Source organism: Acomys minous, assembly GCF_964271855.1.
Source record: "Acomys minous genome assembly, chromosome: 14".
Taxonomy (NCBI): domain Eukaryota; kingdom Metazoa; phylum Chordata; class Mammalia; order Rodentia; family Muridae; genus Acomys; species Acomys minous.
The window spans coordinates 18,472,491-18,484,767 of record NC_140496.1 but is presented as its reverse complement, the minus strand read 5'-3'; the positions used below and the strand labels follow the sequence as shown (position 1 = coordinate 18,484,767).

The 12,277-nt window shown below is 48.5% G+C and overlaps 1 protein-coding gene across 5 annotated transcripts; it reads right to left on the bottom strand.

The window, feature by feature from the left end:
* Positions 1–364: 364 nt before the first annotated feature.
* Positions 365–11,869, bottom strand: ATXN1L (ataxin 1 like). 5 transcript variants are annotated; one of them, XM_084755813.1, is made up of 4 exons: positions 11,724–11,869; positions 9,378–9,439; positions 5,641–7,760; positions 365–3,881 (listed from the first exon to the last, which is right to left on the bottom strand). In XM_084755813.1, the coding sequence occupies exons 3-4, from the start codon at positions 7,642–7,644 to the stop codon at positions 3,855–3,857; spliced, it is 2,031 nt and encodes a 676-aa protein (XP_084611939.1). In that variant the 5' UTR covers positions 7,645–7,760; positions 9,378–9,439; positions 11,724–11,869; the 3' UTR covers positions 365–3,854. The 5 variants fall into 5 exon arrangements, with proteins under 5 accessions (XP_084611939.1, XP_084611940.1, XP_084611941.1 ...); XM_084755814.1 differs by having other exon boundaries at positions 365–1,812; XM_084755815.1 differs by having other exon boundaries at positions 365–1,812; positions 6,049–7,760.
* Positions 11,870–12,277: the final 408 nt, after the last annotated feature.

The following is a 12,277-nucleotide window of genomic DNA, read 5'->3' as shown; positions in this document are numbered from 1 at the left end:
GGTACTTAGCAAATAAATGTACTTGAGTGTCTCGTCACTTAAGCTGATGGCACTGATGGCAAACTTTCAAGTCAGCACTGGCTATGATTAGGATTACCTCAGCAATGTGTAGCAGTATGCCAGAGTAAAGGACCACGTGGAAAAGCCAGCAGTTAAGACGTCTATGGGTTCTAGTGATTGATGACCTTGGTCCACAGGTAGATTTCCAAGACTCTGAAATCCATACCAGTGGGAGCAGATTAATATTCAGGTAGCTCCCACCATTTGCCAAGTTTACCAATGACCCACACCATCTTTACTCCAAGTGCTCCTACCCAATGGCCACTCATCAAACTGATAAGGAAAAAGGCGCAAACACCAAAAGGAAAAGCTAGTAGTTTATATAGATCGATATATAGATATATAGATATTGATATATATTGTGTTTACATAGTCCACAAGTTAAATGCAGGTATCCATAAGAAGAGCATTAACAATAAAAATACAATCTGTGTGTAGCCAAGTACAGAGACTTAAAATGGTAAAACAGCAAAAAGGATCTCACAAAAGTACAAATATACAGTACAAATTGATTTATTTAAAACAGTTACAAAAAAGCACAACAAAATAGAGATTATCCTTAGAATTATTAATGCTTTGTTAAAGATCAGGTAGGATTAGAGGGTAAGAAATGGTACTGGGTGGGAGGAGCACCTGACTAGTTCTAAGGCTTTAGATACAATGCAGTTGATTACATATTAATTCAGCCATTACATACTGGGGATAATGGTTGGGGGATCAGTAATTTATCTACAGGAACTCCTACACAAACCAGATCCATCCAGACCTCCCCAGTGCCATCCTTCTCTGCTTAGGACCCTAAAGCCACCTGGATGACAAAACCCCCATCCTTCCTCCACCCCATTACCTATCCATACATTCTCCCCTCCCCTAAGGTGCTGTGCGAGCTGAGAGCTGTCTGCTCTCTGCAGCTGGAACATAGACTGTTTTGGCTACAGGGATCCTGTATGACTAGGAAGTGTGTAGAGGACAGCCATATTTTAATACTTCAAGTTAGCCATGAGTACAGTCTCTTCCCAATCCAACTCAGTGAGTGCACTATGAAGCAATGAGGGGGTCTACCCTGCCTTCAGCAATACCAGCAGCTCACCAACCCTCACCATTTACAACTAGACGCAAAGTCCCTGGCAGGGGGTGGGTGGGCATAAAACCACTGGGTTACCAGTTCTCTTGAAGTACCTAAAACCCCCTAACATAAAGACAGACTAAACGCAAGTCTGACATTAGGTAAAGGCACATGGGTTACCGCCACACACTGCAGGCAGGAACCCAGTCTGGGGCCATCATTACTGCCAGGCGTTTGCAGTGGAATGGCTTTGGGATCATACAGACTGTTGAGTTTGCAATCTACTAGGGAAAGATCTAGGCTTACCAGGAGAACTAACAAAGAAACCTTTAGTGTGAAAGTGCATTTATTACTATTATTCCTGCTGAGGAGGCTCAGCAGGGCAAGCCACACCACCTCTCCCTCTGCCCCAGGAACGGTGCATAGTCTGCAGGTAAGGAGAGAATGCAGGCAACTCTACATCAAGGGCCAGTGTCATCCTAGGCCCAGACCTTACCAAAGATGGATCCTAGAGTTGAAAAAAACAACTGACAGCTGCAAAGACCCAGATGCTTATTTTATTATTGCATAATGTGGGAGACCTTTCCTGCCTTGGGAAAGCTAGAAGGTGAAGGCTTCCAAGCAAGGGCTAACATCCATCCATAGTAGAATTCAGCTCTTCAACCGTAGTGTACAATGTTTCCGATCTAGAAAGTACAATAGGTTCAGTGTAGTTTAGTAAACTTAGTCCTAGGAAGTCAACACATCTCTAAAACCTGGCCTCTGTCCTGCTTGCTTCTAAGACTGTGGCCTAATCTCCCATGGCCAATTCAATTCATCTGGTCATCTTTACTCCAAAGGCCTGAGCCTTTCCCAGTGTCCATCTTCAGCTCACGCCACTGTGACCACTCAACTCTTCAACATGCCTACTCAATGCAGGTTTAAATTATGCTACCATCCTGCTCTCTTAAAATGCCTATGATACCCAACTTCAAACATTCTCAACCCCAGAATCTGGGGCTAGAGTAGTGGCACTGGGACGCTGGCTAGAGCCCACTTGTTCTGAAACAGGATATAAAGTACCATAAAGAAGAGGGGAAAATCTCTAGTAGGACCTGCTTGTTTATCTCTCAAAGGCAGGCAAATTTAGAGCACTTAAGCCAGTCCTTTCCGATCTAGCACATTCAGACCTTCCCTACTCAACATGACTGTGCTCCGCAGCAACACTGACAGAACGCAGGTAAGAACAGACAAGAAGCCTAAGCTTAAGCTACGTGGCCAAAGACATGAAGGACAGGCGCTATAATGGGCAACAGGTAGGACAGTGGGCTGACAAGAGCAGTGGCAAAGCAGCAGAGCAAACAAAGGCCACAGTGTTAAGACCAAACGGGACCATTAGTGTAGAGGGGTCAATTTAGCTCTTCTCCAGCATAAGCTCTCAACTCTGGGCCCAAGCCCCTTCCCCACTCCCCGTCTGGATAAGGATGATCTCAATCTTAGGTTGCTAATTATCCTTCACCAAGTTCCCCTTCTTCTAAATTGGCATGGATACTCCTGTTCGGTTTCAGAAAGCAGTTCTTGCTCCAAGTTCTGGGGATGTACTGTCATTAGCTAGGAACTGGCTGCTCTCTGTCAACTGCCCAGTCCCTAAAAGCTGACAACTTACCACTTAAATGTTCACCCTAAAAGCCACTGGTGTCTCTTACATACAGTAAGCACTATGAGCTCTAACAAGCATGAGAGCACAGAGCTTCTTTTCTAGGGAGCACACTTCCGGAAAGGTAGCTCTCAGCATGGCACCACAGCAAAGGAGTGCTGTTATTACTTTACCAGACAGGGATAGAAAAGAACCACAGCAGAAAGGTTGGTGCCCAATTTGTGGAGGGTCTCCGTAATTTCCTTTTCCAGGATTCAGCAAGCATTTCCAGGCTGGAAAGCTACACGTAGCCCGAGTGCAGAGTGACCTAACTTCAACTACTAGCCAGTATGTGTTTGCCCATGAGGAAGCAGCTCAGTGGTACACCAAGGAGACACTCTTGAGCATCCACAGTGCACGTCGCTAAATTCCCATGATGAACCTTCTGAGGAGTGGGGCATGTGGGAAAGCCATGCATGCAATAACCCCGAGGAATGAGTTGCTCATGAAACAGTCAAGAGATGAGGCCTTCTCCCAAGGCTCTCATCTGAGAGAATTCAAGACTCAAACCCACAGGCCCCCACTGTAGGAAACAAGCCAGAGAAGCAGCAATCAGAGAACGGGGGCAGGAGAAGGGGAAGGACATGATCGCCAATGCAGCACAAGGTTGATGCTTGATTCTGACATAGACCAGAGACTCGCAGTCAAGTCAAGCAGCTTCCTTTGAATGTCCCCCTGAAAGCTCGCTGACTGGTATCTGCTCTCAAGGTAAGAGACAGAATGTAGAGCGTGTAGCAAACTAGCCAGTTTCTGTCACTCTGTTCCCAAAGAGAACAACCTTTAGCACCTGAACACTAAGAATGACTCCATTCTCAGAACTTCCCCTCCCCCCAGGAGGTAGGTAAGATTATTTATCCCCATTTGGCAGCTGGGGAGGAAGTGAAAGAGCTATCACAAGACTTGCCTTAAGTTTTGCTCATACCTCAGAAGTGTGGGACTCCCGATGACAGGCCAGGCTTGCCTGGTCCAAGTCTATCTATGAAGGAAATGCCACAATCATACCCTGGGAGAAGTCTTCCTAGAGAGCTGGGTAGACAGTACCCTGAGTTGCCTTCAAGAGTCCAATGAACCAACTTCCCCCTTTAAAAAAATAAGAAAGAAAAACCTGTCCCCACCAAATACTCAACCACCTGAAAGTTGGGGGGGGGGCGGAGCCTAAATCCTAATACCCAGTGAATCCTACAGCTTGAGCTAACACTACAAGTTGTAGGGGAAATGTGGGCATAAGACAGATGGCAGCAAATATAACTGAGATGGAAAATACTCTTTGTAAACTGGGCGGTGGTGGCGCACGCCTTTAATCCCAGCACTTGGGAGGCAGAGGCAGGTGGATCGCTGTGAGTTCGAGGCCAGCCTGGTCTACAAAGTGAGTCCAGGACAGCCAAAGCTACACAGAGAGAAACCCTGTCTCAAAAACAAAAAAAGAAAAACATACAAACAAACAAAAAAAGAAAATACTCTTTGTAGAAGCATCCACCGCCACATAAGGAAACATCTAGCTATGATGTTACAAGGACTATCCTAGACTTCCAGAGCTGATGGTAGGAGGGCACAGCTGGGAGAGGCTGAAATGCTAAGAGGTGGGAGGAGGCCAAGTAAAACCACTGGAACGGGAACTGCCCAGCTAGGGCTTGGTTTCCTTCTTGCTTCTCCACTATATTGCTGCCAATAGAAGAGGACATGATTTTGAGTTTCCAAATATAAAAATTATAGCTGACAGGGAAAGCAGAGACCCTTATACACCAAATACTAGAGGTCTTAGTGGACAAAGGCAGTGAAGCCACACGCAAGGCCCAGGTCAAGACACCATGCAGACAGAGGTCAGGGCAGCAGAGGGTGGGGGGCAGCGCAGGCACTTAGGCACAACATAGACAGACAATGGAGGAGTGTAGGTGCCTAGGGGGAAAGGTCCTCCAGGTCTTTCCAAAGTTACTACTAGAGACTCAGTGGAAGGTCAAAGCGGGCCTCCATGTTGAGTGGGGTTTCGGTTAGCCACCTTCCAAACACCTTGCCTCAAGGTCATCATCTAGCAGTCAAGTCTTCTCCCCAAAGACCCCTGACTGGGTTCCTAGCAAGGCAGTCCCTCCTTCTCAATCCTAGAGGGGCTTCTCTCTCTCTCTCTCTCTTCTGGCCCCTAAACTGCTAGAAAGCCTTAAAGAGGAATGGTGAGGTGACATGGCATCGGGCAGAAGCGAAGGATCAAGCAGAGTTCTGTAGATCATGGTGCTCCCCCACCCCAAACCCAGCCATAAACTTCTGTAACAAAATCACCCTTTAAAGTGCACGTCTCTTACAAGAAGAGTTCTGGGTGGGAACCCTCTTATTTTCAACCACTGGGCCTCCTGCCCTCCCACCAAAGGGGCGGGGAGAAAAGGAAAAAAGAAAGAAAACAGTTTGACTGCTACTATAAGCTGTGGATCATTTTTGGCTCTCTTTGCTCCCTCCCTCTGCCACCTGCTCCCAAAGCCTGTACTTTCCCTTGAAGGAGCCAGGGATAAGTAGGGAAAACCAGGGAGGCCCTGATTTTGGAATGTTTCTTATCCTATGTGCACTCCCACCCTCTCTTGCTCCAAGCCTGCTCTTCCTCATCTCAGCACCCTCTAGGGCCATCCTGAAAGGATGCCACGGGGTAACGAGCAACAGATCCTGCTTTGGGAGGCTGACCTCATGCCTCCTATTCCCCCGAATCTCACTGCCAAGAGAGCCATTCTCTGCCTGGCATGTGCAAATTCTCTGACTGCTCACGGTGAGGCTCACCCCTAGGGATGAAGCCCCAGTTCTGGGCTGGGAAGGAGGCTCATTTTCCTGCATTAGAACGCCCTTCAATGGACAGCTTTACCTCCTGTGGAATGAAAGAGGGACGCAGCAGCGCAGCCCGTGTCTCCTCCCCTTGCATGCTGTATCTTTGGAAGCTTGGGGCTGGCCAGCACGCCTGAGCACCAGGCTCAGGCTGGGATCCCTCTCCTGAAGGCTGGTTCTTCCCCTCGCTGTCACATAGGTCTCTGGGCCCCAAGACCGTCCTCTCAGGCCTTTCTCGGGGTATACTCAGCTGGCCTGGGGGAGCACAGCTGGCCTGAGAAACTGAGTTACTGTTCAAGCTCTGTAAACTGATAGAGATGCAGACATCTCCCACCTGTAACCGATGGCAGGGCAGAGAGAAGAGTTGTGCAGTCCGCCCAGGGCTGCAGGAGGACCAACCCTGGCCATATACAAAAAAGGGGTGCTCGGGGGGCACCTCAATGCTCACTTTGCTCTGCTGTTCACCAACCATGAAATGCAGCATGACAAATCCAGGCCACTGGCTCTCCTGAATGTCCACGACTGTGCTGGAGTCGATCTTCAGCCCCCCACTTACTTCGGCACTGCGCACAAAATCCTGGGTTTGGAGGTCCTCCACCCGCTTCAGCTCCCCTGTCGCCAGCTGAATAATGGCGCCTTTCATGAAATGGGAGGGCAAGTGGGAGGAGGTGACAGGAGGTGGCGTTGGCTCCTTGTCTGGGAAGGTGGCTCTGGCCTGCATGTCCAGACTTGATGCCACCAGGATCTCCGAGCCCACAGGCAACAGGCTAGGGTCAGTTCCAGTGGGCACCAGGTTGCCATTGGCTACAACCATTGCTTTGGGTAAAGGTCTGTGTTTTACTGGTTCCTGATGGGACTGAGGGTAGAACACACGGGCCTGACTCTTCTCCACCAGTTCTGCAGGATTTCTGGCTGACCCTCGTCCCTCACCCTGGTGGTCAAGGGTATGATGGGATAGGTTAAGAGGGCTGGATTCATCTTTCCTCTGAGCTGCCACCACACGATAGTCCTGAGAAGCTAAAGCGCCAACTACACGCTGGACCTCAAGGTCAGTGTCTGGGGTCCCTCGGTGTGCTGGCGCTGCCACCTCCACTCGTGGAGTCTGAGAACCTGAAAACAACTGTCCGTCCACCACACATTCTACCACCGGCACCAGTCCCTGGCTCTCACCCTTGCCGCTGGTGGAGTCAAGGGCTTCACTTTCTCGTCTTACGTTTCGCTCTCGATGTCTCTGTCCATTGGCAGCAGCTGCTTCCAGAGCAGACTGGCCCTCCTGAGGGGTAAGAACGGGGCTGGCACCTGCTGCTGGAGTTTCATGCAAGGTATATCCAGCAGGTAGCCTAGACATTTGATAATAAACGGGCATCCGGCCTGGAGCAAGATCCAGTGGTTGAGTATTCGAGTGATGCGGCAACTGGCCGGGTGGGGAGGTGGCAGTAGAGGATTTGTTAAAGGACTGGGCTGGGGATGCAGCCTGCGGAGGAGGGGTAGCTTCTTCGGCTAGGAGCGAGGCATATGGCACAAAGTGTGGAAGGGGAGTGGTGGCAAGGTTGGCAGGAGGAGAAAGGAGAGGACTGGGTAGGAAGTTAGGTGGCACGGCATAAGGAAGGCTGTAAGGAGACCCAATAAACTGCAGTGAGGTGGATGGGAGCTGAGCATAGTGGACTGGGGGATAGTGGATTCCTGGGTGCTGAATCAGTGAAGACGCTACATTAAACGTGGTGGGTAAGGGGCTCATGTTCACAACAGAGGGGAGGCCAGTTGGTGAGAAGGTAGCAGGTGGCACAGCCACCTTATACAGCATGCCATACTGATCTACTGTCAGACCAGTGATGGCCTCAGTTCCGTCACCCCCAAGGCTGACTCTGGCTCCTGTCTGGCTCTGACCAGCCACCAAAACCCCTCTGGACCATTCAGAGGCGTCACTGGAGGGTGTGTGGTTGGTGGAGCAGCTGGTAGTTCTCCCCATATCCTCGCTGGTCACAGGGAGGTCTCGTTTCTTTGGTGGAAGGCATTCCTGACTCCTCTCATGAACAGGTTTCATATTGCTTTGTGATGTTCCTGGAGCCTGGATGGGGTTTGCTTGCTCCTTCGGGCATCAGAAGGGACTTCTCTGTGGCTTCCCTGCACCTTCTCTGCTGCTGGCTGGGGTGCCCACATCTGCTGGGGAATAAACCAGAGGCAAAGAAAAGTAACCTAGGGTATCAGGTCAAAGAAAATATCAAGAATTGTACCCAAGAAGAAAGAAGAAAGAAAGGAGAGTGCTGAAAAAAGAAGTCTGTCTCCTTACTTGTTAGCTCAAGACAAGGAAAAAAGTAGTCAAGAAAATCCACTAAGAGCTACAAGGACGAACAGGCAAGATACGTAAATAACCTGAAGGCCCGTAGTCTATTCACTACAACCTCGGGGTTCGTCAGGGTTTTCACGAGGCCCTTAACTCTTCGCAGTCTCCTCCCTGGAGTGGGGCTTTGAACACACGTCTTTGCTGCTAGCTCTTTCCTAAATCTCTCCTTTTGCTGTCAAAGTCGAATGTGCCGTCTTCTTTCCCTGAATCTATGACCTCATTCTTCCATCCTGTGCCCAGCTTAATTTGGGTTATGATCTCACCTTCTCCCATCACTTCTAACCCCAAGACTGGCTAAATTCATGTTATTTAGTGCTGAGGTTTGCTTGTCTCTATTATTATTAAACCTTGCTCCCTAAACGTATTATGAAATGCAGTATTTTCGTTGTTACTGTTGTTCCAAGAAACTTTACATACCCATTTGGATCTCAGGAGAAGAATGGTTATATTAGCTTGTTTTCCTTTCTTTCTTGTTTGTTTATTGTTTCTGTTTTGGTATGTTTTCGTTTTTGTTTTTCTGAGACAGGGTTTCTCTGTCCTTGACTGTCCTGGATTTGATTTGTAGAACAGGCTGGCCTCGAACACAGTGATCCGCCTGCCTTGCTCCCGAGTGCTGGGATCACAGGCCTGCGTCACCACACCCGGCTTGTTTGTTCTACAGCTTGTTTCTCCTTCACCCTCTCTGAAGACCAACCAAACAAGTCTGGCCTCACACACGATTTCTTATTTTCTGGTCTGAAAGTCATCTTTTCTTCTCATTGATCACCTCCAACTTGCCTTCTTTTTTCGTGTTTCTTCTGCCAGTGGCCCCATCCACCACATCCACTGCATCCACTGCAGATCTGCTGTGGATGTTACTTTGTAATCTTCTGGTTCCACTGCTCCACACGTGTTCACTTACTATTTCAGGACTATAGGAGTCAGAAGAACGTTTTCTCTCCCTTTCTCTTATTTTCAATTTCTGTAATTGCTTGCCCCCCTTGCTCCCCTGCCCAGACAGGGTTTCTCTGTGTAGCTCTAGCTGTCCTGAAATTTGTTCTGTAGACCAGGCTGGCCTTGAACTCACAGAGATCTGCCGGAGGCCGAGTGCTGGGATTACAGGGTTATGCCACCACACCCAGCTTCTGAATCACTTTTACCCACTGTCAAAAAGCATCTTTTAGAGCCGCTGTGATGGCACATGCATATAATCCCAGCACTTGGGAGGTAGAGGGAAGAGTTGAGAAGTTTCAGGTCACCCTTAGCTACATAATGAATCAAAGTCTGGGCTACATGAACAACAAGAACAACAATAAAAAAGATCTTTTTCCCATGAACACTGCAATACATATGCACTTTGACAATAGTCTTTCCAATCAGGCTGAGTTCTGTTTTTCCACTGTCACATGCCAGACTTTTTTTCTGCAACAAGGAATCCAAAGTGTGTCTATTACCTGAGCTTCTGGTGGTGCTCCTGAGTGGCTGTGATAAGTGTCCTCTCCTCTGGCTTGGAAGCCTAGAAGACAGAAGGACCAAGTAAGCAGGCGTCTCTGATCTTCCCCAGGATTATCATGAAAGGTAATTCCAAAGCTACCAAAAAACTCCACTAATGCCCATGAGTTCTTGCTTCAATCGCAACTCAAGAGGTAATATGAAATTTACCCACAGTACCCAGGAAACTGAAGGGAAGAAAAAGTCTGCGGCTAGTGAGATGGCTCAGCAGATAAATGCATCTGCTGCAGATCCTAATGATGTGAGTCCCATCCCTGGCACCCAAGCTGCAGAGAGGAACTCCTGAAAGCTGGCCTCTCGCCTCAACACAAATTAAAAACAAATCAACAACAAACAAACAAAAAAGGGAAAAAAATCTCTTATGCTTTTAATTTCTGTAAAATATTCCTGGAAATTCCATGTGTCAAATTTCAATGGTGTCTGTATCATCATATTCTTCATTCTCTACCCTATTTCCCAATGACTAAACTCACTTCCAACCCACATTTTGTTTAAATGCACAAATAAAAATGGAAGACTTAATACTGTTTGCATGTGAACAATGAGAAGCAGGGAGTTTCACCTTTATTGAGGGCCTATGAATCACAAATGTAGAGATTATTTAAGTAAGATAGGTGGCACTAGCGGAAAAGGAACAATTATTTATGTTTCTGGGACAGAAAAAGAGGTCAAGAGGGAGTTACTCAAAGTGAAAGCCATACTAACAGAATTTCTAAGTAAAATTAAAAGGGCTTCTGAGTGTGTGTGTGTGTGTGTGCGCCCATGTGTGAAATTTTCTACATGACAACTTCACACTAAGTACTGAATGATCTGTGAAAGAAAATACCACTTTGATTCTATGTAGCTAACAATGGGGAGCAAAATTATTACTAAGCTACTAATATCTGAAGCAACACTTGCCAGAAACATCAATAATAAAAAACATGGCCTTTCAAGGTTCCGGATACAGCCCAGTTGGTAAAGTGCCTGCCTGGGATGCACCAAGCCCTACTAATCCCCAGCACCACACAGATTGGACAAGGTGGGGTACACTTGTAATCCTTCTACTTCTCAAATAGAAAGAAGAGGATCCTAAATTCAAGGTCAGCATCAACAACATTCAAGTATAGAGCAAGTCAGAAGTCAGCCTGGGCTCCATAAGACTCAAAGGAAAACAACAAAAAACAGGACAAACAAAGTCTTAACAACTGAGCACAGAGTTAGCAGAATTGACTAGTACTGAGAAACTCCTGCCTATTCTGTCAAAGTCACACACACTATTGCAAGCTCGATCCAACTGAAAGCAACATTTACCCAAGACTGGCATGGCTCAAGAGTACACAAAAGATGGAAATGTGGAAAAACTAATTTCTAATCCCACAAACAAATCACAATGTGGGTACAAGCCATGCATTCATTCTTCATTAAGAGTTTAATTGAAAGCACTCATCTTCCTTTCATTTTCTTAATTCCCCAAACGATGCTTGCCCTCTGTAGCTAAGACAGCTAAGAAAACCTGTCTCTGGAGAGTTAGCAAACACAAGATAATGAAAGAACGTGAAGAGGCAAAAAGTCTAACACCCACCCCCCAAAAAAGAGAGCCAAGCCTGCGCGCCACGTTCCCAGAAGGCAAAACATTTCAGAATCTGAAACCTGGGTGTGGGTGTATGGAGCAGCTTTTGGAGAATTTCTCATGGGAAATGACACAACTTGTGAACCCAACTGTGAGCTCAGGGGCAAGGGACCCATTCCAGAGACTTGCCAACAGAGCCTGCCGAGAACGCAGCTCCTCTTCACGCATGTAACGGATTCAAGAAACTGCACACTTAGGAAGACCCAAATTCACTGAGAGAAAGAGGTGCGCCCCATAAAAAGGAAGCAGCCTGGTTGAGAGACATGGGGTGTTGGCTTTGGATGATCCCTCAATCCTTGTTCCGACAAGAGTAAGGCCTGAACTTGGGGATTCTACGTTTAGAGAGTCGGGGGTCTGGACATCGGGCTGAGTCCAGGCCCCGCTGGCGACGCTTCCTTGTTTGGGGGCCCCTTCCCGCCCTGAAAACTCGGACATCCTGGCCCGCGGGGACAACACCGCCGGGGTATCAGGGCCTGAAGACGCCTTCCGGGCCAGGCGGGAAAGCAGCATATAGAAAGCTAGGCATGGCCTCCTTCGCTCACTCTGCCCACTGTTTGGGGGGCCCTCGGCCCCGATGAGGCAACGGACTTCAAGGGGGCCCTTCCACCGCAGCTCTGAACCCAGGCCTGCTTGGCCTCAGGCCAGTCCAGCAGCCACCACTCCAGGCGACACTCACCGGCCCATCTCACGGAGCTCCCTGCACTCCTCCCGCTCGTCCCGGAGCCGCCGCCACCGCGGCCGCCGCCATCCCCGGCCCCGGAGCCGCCCCACACCCAGCGGGCCCCCCCCCAAGCCGGGCGCCCGAAGATGGCGTCAAGCTCATCCCGCCCCGACGCACATATATGACGTCACGTTCTGCCCGGGGAGCGCCGCCTATGTTAGAGAGAAGGAAGCTGGCAGCCTGCCCATCTTGTCCAGCGCCCCCTTTGGTGGGAAAATGAACACCTATCCCTCTGAATGGGTCTAGTGAGTAGAGGCTATTTCCTTAAACTCCCAAGTCCAGATTCACAGGCCATCAGTAGAAATCCAGATAGTGGAGATCCCTGGGGAAGTCTGTTTGGGAAGCCCCAGAATTTACTAGACTGGATAGATGGAAAGGTTATCAAAGGGTCAGGGTGAGATAGTTGGACTCAGATCTTTTCAAGAGTCAAGACTCTTATAAAATGAGAAATAGCCCAAGGCAGCCAAAATAGTGGACCCTGTGCAGGACCTAAGAAAGATGAAGCAAAT

Bases quoted from the DNA above. Each gene is read 5' to 3' on its own strand.
- ATXN1L (XM_084755812.1), bottom strand. From the start codon at position 7,644: ATGAAACCTGTTCATGAGAGGAGTCAGGAATGCCTTCCACCAAAGAAA.